We start from the raw sequence: 12,910 nt of genomic DNA, 5'->3' as shown, positions 1-12,910 counted from the left end.
AATTGCAGTTATCCAATGTGCAACTCAAATGAGCTTTCAGGACTGAATTTATCCCTGATGCACAGGAGTAAGGATTTGTATTGGCTCTCTGTACTAGTTTAAATCCCAAAATTAACTTAATCAAATTCTGCTGTAAATAATACCATTGTGAATTGCTACAGTTCTGGGAGAGAAAGAGTTCATCTGCATTTAATACAGCAGATTTTGTGCTTGCAGGGCTGTGCCTCTCAGTGAGCAATGCGTGGGCACCAGTCACATATTGGGATGCTGCACAGGAGATGCCAAGCTGCCAAATCTAAAAGTTTTCAGTAATAGAAATAAGAAGTGCACATCATTAAATCTGTCAGGCATTTCACGTCTGGTTTGGCCTATTTGATCTGATTTCTTTAAGAAGGTGAAAGAGGAATTGCATCATTTCACAAGTAGAGAAAGTTCCTCCTGAGTTAATTTTTTGGATGGTTTTGATAGATCTCCTTAGGATTTATTATTGGTTTTATTAGAGATAAATACTAAAGTCTCTCATCAAGTTATTGTGTGTATATTCTCTGCAGTACCTCATTATATTTACGCACTAAAATGCTTTTCACTTGTTACCAGAAAGGTCATTTATTTTCTAGACAAGCAGTGAACATTTTTTTCTCTGGTCAACTGGGAAATAAAAATCTAACCAAACACCAAACCAGACTTCTGACTAAAGAGGTATGGTTGCGTGTTTTGTGGATTAAATAACATTAAAAAATAAAATTAAATCAAGTTCCCATTAAGTGCATGAAGCAGAAGCACGTGCAAAGGGAGCACCAGTTGCCATGGTTCAGTTGTCAGCTCCTGAGCTGTCTGGGGCTTTTTTCCAAGCAGACAAATCTAAGAAGACAACGCATGAAACAAGATCAACACAGTCATGTCAAATTATCAAATCAGAGAGTACTTACAGTGTACCCCATGAATGATTTTGCTTAACAAATTCCAGCAACTGTGAAAAATAAAATAGCAGAACTGCAGGCTGCTGAGAGATGATATATTGGGAGAGATGAGCTCAGTGAGAAGGCTCTGCTCAGATTTATATTTCAATGTGAGACATCAGTTACTCTCCTGGGCTTCTTTTGTGCTCAGAAAAACTAAGGCATCATTTCAGCCATACCTATTACAGGAACCTTTATTCTGTTAAATGAATATATTACCTGTACAATCTTAGAAAACAGTGAATATAATGTGCTTTAGGAACAAAAATTGGAAACATTGATTTTTTTTTTTTAGGTGTCCATTAAGAAAGACTGGTTAGGAAGAAGCCAGCATAACAAGTAAAAAATCAATTTCAAAATATAATTCTGTACTGAAACAGATTTTACACTGAATTCTGGCATCCACTTATTCTCCTGATGTAAAAAAAAATATATGTATAATACAAAGATTTTAATCGGAAATCAAATATAAATTGCACTGAATAAATTCTACATATGAAATAAATAGTTCAAAGAAATCTCTATATTTTAATGGACTTAAAACTAACTTGATTAAGTCAAACTTAACTTTCACTTCCATTCTGATTTTTCTTGAACTTTTTTTTTTAAATGTTACTCTCTTGCCTTTGCTTTTTCTTCTCCTACCCTAAACATAAGAGTTCTTTCAAATTTGTTATCAAGGAGATTGTCTCAGTTGTTCTGTGGTTGGTTTTTTTCCTTGTGCTGTCCTACTCTGCATGGTAGAAAGGAATAGGATAGCCTCGTGGGTGAAGTGTGATGAAAATTATTGTCACCTTCAGTCCCAGAACCTCAGCCTGACCTCGGACTGGCTCCTGGTCATGCTCAGCAGGAGGGAATGGAGCAGTCAGCAGAACTTGGTGTGTTTGTACAGTGAGTAATGGCACCTTCTGGGTTTTAATACAGTCTGTTAGGTCAGGAGGGTTATGAGAAATCCTTTCCGCTGATGTTTGGTCCGCTTGAACATTTCTCCACTGTTTTTATGGAATGATGCCCCTGCCTCCTGACAAGTCAGGGCATCTCAAGCATGACTCAAGTCAGCATCAAGTTTTGATTATTGTCACAGCTCCTTAGTTCCTCACTGCCCTCGGTGCCTTTCCAATCCTCACTTTCCATCCCTGGGGGGAGAATCAGACTCCCAAAAGAGGCCCTGGGCTGTAATCCCCTGGTACTAACCAGAATTATCTCAGTAAATTTAAATGAACTTCCCACTACACAGCTCTATTTTATCCTGAAGCAGCAGCAGTGCCTGTTTGTAATCAACAGAATTAATTAAAGCCAAGTCTGATTTATTTAGAATTTAAACCATGGAGACAAAGTACAAAACATACTTCTATGTTTAGATGGCTTTACTTGAGGTTTACCTTTCCCTGCTATTGGCACACTAAGGTACAGGCAAGAAAAAATAATGAATAAACTTCTTGGTCCCTTGTAAGTTGTTCCAGTGTACCTCTGCAAGATGTAGTAAACCTTCTGGAGATGCTGTTCAACAGCGAAGATAAAATGTTGTAGCCAAAAATCCTTGGGCTATTCAGCGTGGCTTCATGTGTATCACAGGGAATTTCTATCTGTAATGCAGACCCTGTGGGGTGCTGAGTGGCCACACTGAAATGTGCTGGTTTAGTTGTTTCATTATCAGATGAAAGCTGTTGAAATTGTCAAAGAAAAACCACAGGTTTGAGGGAGGAAGAGGAGTCCAACTTTCTGCCTCAGGAGGCCAAGATATATAGAGATGTCCATGTAAGATTGCTCTGCGTGCACCTGCCTGAGGATTTTATGTCTTTTCCAATCACCTGAGATTCAAAGAGCTACCAGGGGAAGCAGCCATATAAACCAAATCAGACAAAAGACCTCCTGAGGTTTTTCCACTGCACTGACTTGTCAGGTGTGGTCTTGTGCTGCATGACCTCCAATTAACTGTGCCCTCATCTCTCCCTTTGGGACTCCCAGCCTGACACATACCCCCCTTGCCTTCCTCAAACCTGACATTTGCCCACCAGCCATTCAGTCCAGAGTTCAGCACCAAATGGCTGAGTTTCCAAGCTTGCCACAGAGAACTTTTTATAACCTTGACTGCCTGTTTTCTTCAAAAAAAAAAAAAAAAGTGGTTTGCTCATCAAGTAAATTCATCGAGTTTACATAGTGTTCCTTTTGAACTGAGTTCCAATTTCTTTGGAAGAAAAATGTTAACTGTAAGAAAAGAATTCATCTCAGTACTTCAATAACTCCTGATTAACCTCAAAAACATTCATTCATGCTTTTTTTTGAAAACACAAAATCGAAAATTGAGATTATTTTTCTTTCTACAGAAGAGATTTTTACCATTATAAACCTCTGAATGTCATCAGATAGCCCTTTTTGTTGTCTTGACAAAGAGCTGACTCTAAATTGTGGTAGATGAGGTAAGAAAGTGGGTGTAACCATGGCTGGGGAGCTTCTTGAGAAAAATCTGAGCAGTCAAAAAGAAGGAAGATTTCCTTCTGCTAATTCCAGGTGTGGACATTGAGTAAAGTTGGTGCTCTGTGTATGCTAAGAATACCTCTGTTCTCTTGAGGGGTAGTAGTTACACTTTGGCTGTTACCTGTGTTTCCTTCTGAGGTTTGAAGTCCTCAAATTAACAATGAGCAACAAGATACATTTAGCCAGACGTTTAAGACAATGAGAATTCTTATGCATTGACCACCAAAACAGCTGAGTTTGTTTTAATTTTGAAAATGGTAATGAGTCCTAATTTCTCACTGGTGCTTAAGCAGAACCTTAGCTGAAGCTGTTGAGGCATTCTGCTTAATTGCCAAAGGCATCTGGTAAAGTATGACTAAATCTATTTTGCTCCAATGCTAATGAGTTTAGAAATTCAGGGACAACTATTGAAAACCCAGTGAATACAAATGCTTAATAATGAGCCAGGCGATGATGTTATTTCAAGAACTGCAATAAAGAACATGCCTCTTAGAGAACCAAATGTCAAGCCATCAGCATGCTATTTATTGAATGAAACTATGCTGGTGAGCACTGTGGAAATTAAGCTTTTCAGTAGACCTGTAAATCCATTTGAATTTAATTTCCTTCCTGATAAAGCTGAGTTATTGACAGGCTGACACGATGGCTGTGAGCAGGCTCAGCCCAGCAGCTGACAGTTGTGGAAACAAATCTTCATTTCTGTTTTGATTTCCAATTTGCTTACTTCTGTTTTAATACTGGAAGGCAAAGCAGTTTTATTGTACACCTCTTGATCTTTTCATAGTTTTACAAGTAAATTAAACCCTCTAACAATTCCCTGTGAGTAAGAAGCAAATGCTGCTGTCCCCCTTGGATGCTTTTGAAAGTCCTAAGCTATGCAGAATGCTTTGCTGAAGGCCCCGTGGTGAGTCAGTGTTATATTCAATATTCCAGATTCAGATCATTGCTCTCAGCATCCACAGTGTGTTGCTCAGAGCAGATCAATACTTGCTGAACCCTGTGCTATTTTTAGAGAGTTCACTCTCCCTTCATTTTCTGCCTCCTTGCTGTGTGTACCACCTTCCACATGCTCTTGACCAAGAATATATCCACGTCCTTTTTTCTCTTCTAGTATGAGTGAGAAAGAATTACACTGAATAGTTTTCTTGGTTTAATCTGCAAAAAACTTGTCCTTCTGATACTGAATGTATTGGTTCCTTACATCTTTCTCAAAGTCTTTGAAAGATGTTTTTTTCATAAGATTCATTAGCCAGGAGCATAATTCTTTACAGATTATATATTGCAACTTTAAAAAGAGTAAAAAAAAAAAAAAATAGCTGCTTCCAGAAAACACATGCAGTATACTAGGAAATTAATGACTTAGTAAATAATAGAGTCACTGAGTAAGAGGATACATAAGAAGACATCTAAATCATGGCAGGTGTCTATTAAGAGGGATTTTTTCCCTTTCATGATGAAGATCACATGGTTCTTGGTTTTCCATTTGCTGAACATTAAGAAGTGACTTTCCTCTCTCTATGGTGATTTCAGTTTTTCCTCTCTGCCATTTATATTTTGTATAAACATCCAGTCACCTTATATTAAGAAAACTCTACAGGTATTTCCCCCAATATAAACTATAATATTTTCTTAATGAAACACTGGACATGAAGTGGAACATCCTTCACCTAAAATTGTTAACCACTCCACACAGCTGTATCTTGATTTTAACAGCCTCAACAGTGTGTTATTTTTGGACTACATATTGTCTCTGACTTTTCCAGACATTTAGAATGAATATGTCCTCACATTTACACTACATCTTCCTTTTAAGTATCTCTTTTGATTTTTCTTTTTTTTATTGTTGCATTAGATGGATGAATCGTTTGGGTCTGGCAGCAATTGGTTACACACCTGATGACAAGGACATTCATCCAGATGAAGGTAAATGCTTCAGAGATTATAATTAGGAGAGCAGAGAATACGGATCTGCTCATTATTTAAGCAAAGTTAGAGGTGTAATAACACACTTCTTTGTTAACATCTGTTCCACATATTTAAAAATAACAATTTTCATAAGAACTTGTGTCCTTGAAGAATTATATTGGTGCTACCACTGGAGAAAATCCCAAGTTATAATTTTAAGGAATACTTAAAACAAAAGACAAAGAGAAGGTGAGGTTCAGGGTGAGGTCTGACGGCCTGGATCCCAGCTATCAGGTATGCTCATCACCCTAAAGCAAGGGAAGGCATCACAAACAGAGGCCAGTGTATACTTTGGAAGTCTTTTTGCATCTCCTGAGCCCATGTACAAGCTTTGCCTTTTTCCCCATCCCCTCTGGTGAAGCCTGTTATTCTGACACAACTAAATTCATTGTTGAGGCTCAGCTCTACTTTGGCATCTAGAACAAAGTTTCTCAACCAAAGTCAGTGCCCAGGAGCTGGGTTTTATGTGCAGTAGGAGTCAGATGTCTAAGCTGCTCTCTGGAGGGCCAGCCCAAAAGGTTCTCCCATGGGTCTGTGTCCCTTAGGAACCAGACACTTTCACAAGTCTGTTCCTCAGAAACTCCAAGGCACCTTGGAGACTCTGAAATGTTTCCCTTTGGGTGCAAATGAGAGTGTGAAAATGTAGGATCTGCTTTCTTGTGGAAAAGCCCATGAGTGAAACCTGGAATGCTTTGTTAGCAGATTACTGGAGTGAAAGTGACCAGGATGACATCGATGGCTCCTTAACCCTGAAGCAGGAAGGGTCCTCAACACTGTGTGACTCCTATCATCGAACACCCTCAGTGAGTTATAGATATTGCATTTGCAAGTAGGTCACCACGAGATATCTCTGTGCCTTGATTTGCATTTTCCTTGTTTTGGGTATTTAATTTAATTTTCAGAAAGGCAGAACACAGAGCACACTGTAGGAATGAAACTTCTGTCATTCCTCGTGAGCCAAAGAGAGAAGGGGTGAAGGTCTCAGATATGTCACCAGACTGTAAATACAGTTGGTTTTTTTTGTAGGATTTGGGATTCTATATCTAATAATAGGAAGAGAATATTCTAATGTTGATTTTACTGCAGACTATGAAAAGAATATAGTGAGCAGGAGTGTTTGTGTTAACTGAGACTGGTTTCCAAGGATGAATGTTGGATACTGGTTGTCAGTGATAAAGATGAGATCCCATTCATTCTGTAATTGGGTTTTATTACTAACACTTTTTTTAAGAAGGTATATACAAGACCACAGTAGTGGCAGGATTCTCTCTTAGTGTCAGGATGTTAAGAAGGTGGTAAAAATTCTAATATATTGTGTACAGACAAGTGTTGATACCTGAGGGAATACAAAACGAAAAAAAAACCATTTTGTTCAGGAAGAAGCTCTAGTGGCCAATAAGACAATTTCTATTTTACAGAACCTAGACAGGCTGTGCTACCATTCTATGTTTCTAAGCACAGATAGGACTGTTCTCTATTTTTCTTTCAGATTTTTCTTCAGCGTGAATGACACGATCCTCACACAGCCAGAACCAAAGAAAGTGACTGAGACAACAGCATCACATGGGTGAAGTTCAGACTGGTTTTCACCCATGTGATGCTGTTTGATCAACTGGGATACAGGTTAAGCCCCTCCCTTTCTGTTTTTCCACTTTTTTGCCTCTTTGTTTTTGAATTAAAATTATACACAGACCCAGCAGAATTAATAAATATAATTTAAGAAGTTCAGCAGTCCCCCCAAATTCAAAAATCTTCCTGGGTGCTGAAGGTTTGTTTTTTTTTATGTTTGGCTGGATACTTTTATCTGGGGGAAAAGAAAAAGGAAAAAAAAATAAAAGAGGAAAAAAGAAAAAGAAAGGAAACCCAATTGTGGTTTCTTTTGGGGACTTCCATGTCTTTAGAGCACACTGCTGGACTGAGTGTGAACTGGACAGGATTTCAGGAAACCTGTGCCACTGTTCTTTCCAGCAGGAGCTGCTCGTGGGCAGAGAATGTGCAAAAGAAGAACAGGGAGGGGTTAAAACATGGCACTTGCATACAAGATCTCACTGCCAGCTTTGTTCTGTTTCCAGGGGTCCATGTCGTGACATATCGACACGCACACATCCGTCCATTCTCTCAGTGTGTGTCACATAATGTTCTGCACTGCAGTCACTCTCTTGTGCCTGTTCACAACGCTGTCTGAGAGTCGGATGCTTTTGTGTCTTTCCAGGTGAACTCCTCAAGTCCATTCCCTGAAACCCAGCACGGCCGCCACTTTTCCAGCGAGTCCACGTATTCCCAGTCTTCTGCCGAGGATTCCCGCCCAGAGGCAGCAGGGAGCACCCACTCCTCAGGCTGCAGACCTCCCTACAGAGAAAGGCGCTCATGGCAGGATCTGATAGAGACTCCATTAACCAGTTCAGGGCTCCATTTCCTTCAGACTGTTCCTCCTGAGGCAGAGTACATGAGTGGCCGGGCAGGAATGTCCCCAGAGCACCGGAGACAAGCGACCCTCCCGGTGCAACGCCGCCAGCATTCCGAACAGGATGGGCCCTTCCCTTTGGTGGAATGTCCCCGGGGACACAGCTCTCATGGCAGGCCACAGAAGCAACGTAGTCAAAGTCTTCCCAGAAACAGAGATGTCAGGGGTAAGGGACACCTAAAGGCCATAGAAGGAATGGATGAGATGCTAGAAGAGCAAGTTCCCGTAAGGAGGCACAATAGCTTCTGTGCAGAAGGTAAGATTTTGGAGAAGTTCTGATCCCTGCTGCCAATCTTGCCCTTCCTCTCAGCAAGGTTTTTGTGGCTGTTGTATGGTGGCAAATTCATCAGGCACTACACTGGAGTTAGGACTTGAAGTGCTTGGATGTGGTGGTAGGAATCGAGCTTTGGGGCTGATCAAAACATTCTCGCTTAACCAGCAGAAAAACTGGAAGACTGCATTACAGGGTTCCTTTATTCATGGCTTTTCAGTAGTGCTGGTTTTAGAGACTTCATCTGAATGATTTGATTTGTTGTTAGGTTTCTTTGTCTCTTTTCTTTCAGAAAACACAAAGGAAATTGAAGAAAATGTAGATGGTCTGCAAGAGCTGTACAAATCTCTGGAAGAAGCCAGTTTGTCAGCTTTTGGGGAGCTGCGTCCTTCCACCAAGCAGGAGTTCCGCAGATCTTTTGTCAAGAGATGTAATGACCCAGTTATCAATGAAAAACTTCACCACATCAGAGTTCTCAAGAGCACTTTAAAAGTAAGGCTTTAGCATTAATTTTGTGTGTAAGCAGAATAAATTATTCAAGTATAATCTCTTCATCTTTTCCGTGGATGATGCTTTCTTTGCAGCTTTAGAAGTCTGTTCCAAAGAAACTAACAATACTTGAAAGCAAACATGTTCCAGCTTCAGGGAAATAATAATAATTAAAAAAACCCTACACTTTCTATGGGGATGTCATAGAAAGTTCCAAGGATTGAGATGTCAATGGGTTAAGCTGTTCTGAACATAGGTAAAAGATTCAAGTGTCCGCAGTTGTTTCCCTAGCACTTTGCATTATAATGGCAGAAGAAATAAAATGTATAAATGCAAAAGGTGGCATAAATTTCATTTTGACATCTACTGTCTCTTTCTGGAATTTGACAGGCAAAGGAAGGGGACCTCACAGTGATCAACAGCCTTCTGGATGATCCCAACTTAACATCCAAGAAGTTTAAAGACTGGAAACTAAAGAACTATGAGTTTTTCCTGGACATTTGTGAGTACAGTGCTGCTGTGAAATCACAAAACGGAGCCTCTGAACTTGCAAGCTCAGCACCCATGCTGACACACACACATTCATTCATTGAGACTCACGTCTGACAGCACTCACCTCCTGAGTCATTGCTGGGTGCCAGGAAAAATCAAATAAGACAAACACTGTAATATTTATTGATCGTGTACTCAGCAGTACTGTAAATAAGTCGGGTAAGAGAATAGTGCCACAGGATGCCTACTACATTGCATGATAAGACAATAATATTCTTTATGAATTTTTTTTGTTTGCTATTATCAACCGATGTCCGTATCAAGCTCTGCATTAGAAAGAAGCAGTGCAGAAGTGTAACTGAAAATAAATCCCAGTATATTTAAAGTACTGTACTCAAACTAAACTTATAGTATGAGCTCCTGCAACCATTTTATATATTTAGATATCTACAAGGACATATCTATGTATATAAAATGCAACACTGTAGTTGTCGTTTCCTTTTAAAATGCCCTGAAGTTCACACATTTTCACACATTTTTTCTCGAGAGAAATATAAAAATTAAAACATAAATGCATTGGCCACTCTTTGAGATGAACGTTTATTTTTTGCAACATTTCCAAGTAGTGACCATCTTTGCAAACAAAAGGACAGAGTTATCAAAGTGTAAACTCAATCCCTATAGTGTGCCTTAAAATGTACACTGTACATCTAGCAAATAGATCCCAACCTGGCCCTATGGGCATTCTGTACATGCCATTTAGATACTGTGTTTGTAACATACTGTGCCTGCCTCTCACAGGAATGGCTATAAGCAAGCAGGTATGGCACAGAGGTGAAGACAGGAGTAGAACAATGTTGGTTGTTCACTAATGCTGCAATTTAAACCGATTTTAATAGAATTTGAAGTATTCATGGTGGAAGAAAAACATCTGCACTGAATATGGCACATGCTGCAGGTTTTCATCTTCACTGTGAATTTAAGTGACACACGACTGAGTCACAAAATTCGAAGAAGCTCTGATGCTCCAAGGCTGGGAATTCAGTGGAATAAATTCCTAAGTAGTCAATGAAATTCTGTAATAGACTGACAGCTAGAGCTGAGCAAATTATTCAGAATTACATAATGTCTGGCAATAATTTTTAACCTTTAGTCTTACATTAGAAGTGGGTGAAGTTATTTAATGCATTATTTGAAAACCAATCTGTATTGATTGGACTGGGGAGACACCCAAGTCACATGTAGTGTATTTCACTTCCTTGCTTGGATGGGAATCATTTTTGAGAATCAGATTCTGGAGGAATCACTTGTATGCCTGGGGGGGAGGTTGCTCTGAGTGGTACTGAACATGAATTTCAAACACCCATTCACAATTTTCTTGACTATTCTAGAGTATGCCTGGAATAGTCTGGAAAGCAGAATGAAGGAGCTGTGAATACAGCTGACATCATTTCACTTAAACAGAGATTCATTGAGAATTTTTTCACAAGATAGCCCTAGCTGTCTCTCATACACCAAGAACTGTAAAATTCTTATGGTTCAGTCTGATACAGGAAAAAAAAGTCATTGCCATGAGGTCCATCCTAGTATCCAGGAAGATATTTAATGACTCACAAAGCCAGAGCTGGGGGAAGGGATCCATCCTCCCTCTTTAGCTCAGTCTCTACACAGCAGCTGTGGTGGGCTGATGGTGGCTGGCCACCAGATGCCCAAGATGCACTCATTTCCCCTTCTCAGAAGCACAGGGGGAGAAAATATCATGGAAAAGCTCCTGGGTTGAGATAAAGACAGGGAGATCACCTACCAGGGACCGTTAGGGGTAAAACAGACTCAGCTTGAGGAAAACTCATTTATTTTCTTGCTGATAATACTACAGTTGCATAGTAAGAAGCAAAGAAAAAATTAAAACACCTTTCCCTTGCTTTCCCTGTTCTTCCCAGGCTCAATTTCATTCCTTCTTTCCCAGCTTTTCTACCTCCTCCCCCTCCCAGTAGCCCAGGGAGATAAGGGATGGAGTGTGCAGTCAGGTCATGACACCTTCTCTCTGCTGCTCCTTCCTCACTCTGTTCCCCTGCTCCAGCATGGGGTCCCAACCACGGGGTCCAGCTCTTGACTAACTGCTCCAGTAGGGTTTTTCCATGGGGTGCAGCCCTTTAGGAACTGACTGTTTCAGCATGAGATCCTCAAGGGGCCCCAGTTTCTTCTAGAAAAACCTCCTGTTTGGGCTTCTCTCCATAGACTGCAGGTTCTGCCAGGAGCCTGCTCCTGTGTGTGCTCTCCATCTGCTGCTGATTCCTTCAGGAATCCCCACCTGCTCCAGGCATCATCCTCCAGGGGCTGCTGGAGGTCGGCCTCCTTCAGCATGACCTTCTCCACAGGCTGCAGAATAACTGCTCCAGTGCCTGGAGCACTTCCTTCCCTTTTTCTTCTTTACTGATGTTGATGTTTCTGTCTCACTCCTCTCACAGCTGCTGTGCAGCATTTTTACCCTTTCTTGAAGAAGTTGTCCCAGGGGCACCACCAGCCTCCCTGCTGGGCTCCCCTTTGGCCAGCAGCAGGTCTGGTTTGGAGTAGCCTCTTGAAAAGCCCACCCCTGCAGCCCCCCTGCTACTAAAACCTTGCAGTTTAAACCCAAAACCCAGTGCAGCAGCTGAAGAAACAAAATTTGCATTTGTGGGGTTTTTTTATTCTCCTTTGCAGGCATTGGAGCTTAATCAGATTTCCTGCAAAGTTAAAGCAAAACTCCAGTGATATCAGAGGAGCAGGATCGTGCTGCATATGTTTTGCTTGAATATTAAACATGCACTTCACCCTCTGTCTAAGCACCTGAGGTAGTAAAAAATATACAGAAAATAGAAAACAACACGTTGGAGTTGCAGTACTCATGCAAAACAACTAAACTGAAATGTATTTACTATGTGAACGTTGTAGTTACAGGACAACTGAATAGCAGAAGCATAAACAGAGAAAACGTGCAGCTTTTCACATCAGTTCTCTAGAAGCTGTATCTTTCACTATTTTTTAATGCTATCCCCCATGTAATGTGGGAGGAATATTATGCAGTGAAGCAAGCAGTGGGGTAAATGACAGAAGCCATTCAGAAACCAGTTCATAATAATATGTGCAAGCAGTGATAGGTGGACATAAATTAAATGGATTGAACTTCCTATACTTAGGAAGAAATTTAAACAAACCTTTTGTTTCTAACCTAAAAGATGGTTTGTGCTTTCAAAATAAAAAGACCTATATGATTTTAAAATAGCTTTCCAAATGGATTTCAAATGCCACCACATTGTAACTCAAATGGGAAATGACAGTTGTCCACTGAGCATATTTCAGGAAGTCCTTAGTAAATAAAAACCAAGTTATTTCTCTTCTAAATTGCTACTCACACAAACAGCTGAAAATTACAAACATCACTGGGAAGACACATTGCTTGAAAATAACACAAATAGTGATGACCTAGGATAGTTTTGATTTTCATTTCTGAAAGTTAAAAAAATATTTCTGAAATATGAGTAGATGAGAGTAAAAGTTGAGACCTCCTCCTGGTGATCAAAGCTTGTCTTCAAAATCTCTCACCTGTTCTGAAGTTCTCAGAGTCCCCAGTCTGCATTCTGCTCTTGGAGAGCTGTGATTTGCACTGAATGGTCAGGAGAAGTTATCCAAGAGATTCCTAAGGCAAACTAAGATACAGTGGAGAAATTCCCTATAATGGGGTTAAGATTAACTGGGAGAAAAGCCTGAAAGCTTTGTTTAACAATACTTATGCCTTAGAGAAAGCAAAATCTA

The 12,910-nt window shown here is 40.2% G+C and overlaps 1 protein-coding gene across 1 annotated transcript in view; it reads left to right on the top strand.

Annotated features, from left to right (window-relative positions):
• LOC139802443 (connector enhancer of kinase suppressor of ras 2-like) overlaps positions 1-12,609 on the top strand; it is a 158,341-nt gene extending 145,732 nt beyond the window's left edge. Inside the window, exons 21-25 of the mRNA XM_071757613.1 lie at positions 5,290-5,360; positions 6,102-6,205; positions 7,615-8,122; positions 8,430-8,629; positions 9,017-12,609. Of these exons, the coding sequence (XP_071613714.1) occupies positions 5,290-5,360; positions 6,102-6,205; positions 7,615-8,122; positions 8,430-8,629; positions 9,017-9,232 (1,099 nt within the window). The 3' untranslated portion in view covers positions 9,233-12,609. The remainder of the gene's footprint in view (positions 1-5,289; positions 5,361-6,101; positions 6,206-7,614; positions 8,123-8,429; positions 8,630-9,016) is intronic.
• Positions 12,610-12,910: the final 301 nt, after the last annotated feature.

This window comes from Heliangelus exortis, chromosome 14 (assembly GCF_036169615.1).
Source record: "Heliangelus exortis chromosome 14, bHelExo1.hap1, whole genome shotgun sequence".
NCBI lineage: Eukaryota > Metazoa > Chordata > Aves > Apodiformes > Trochilidae > Heliangelus > Heliangelus exortis.
The sequence above is the reverse complement of the archived record's forward strand: the minus strand, read 5'-3'. Positions and strand labels throughout refer to the sequence as shown.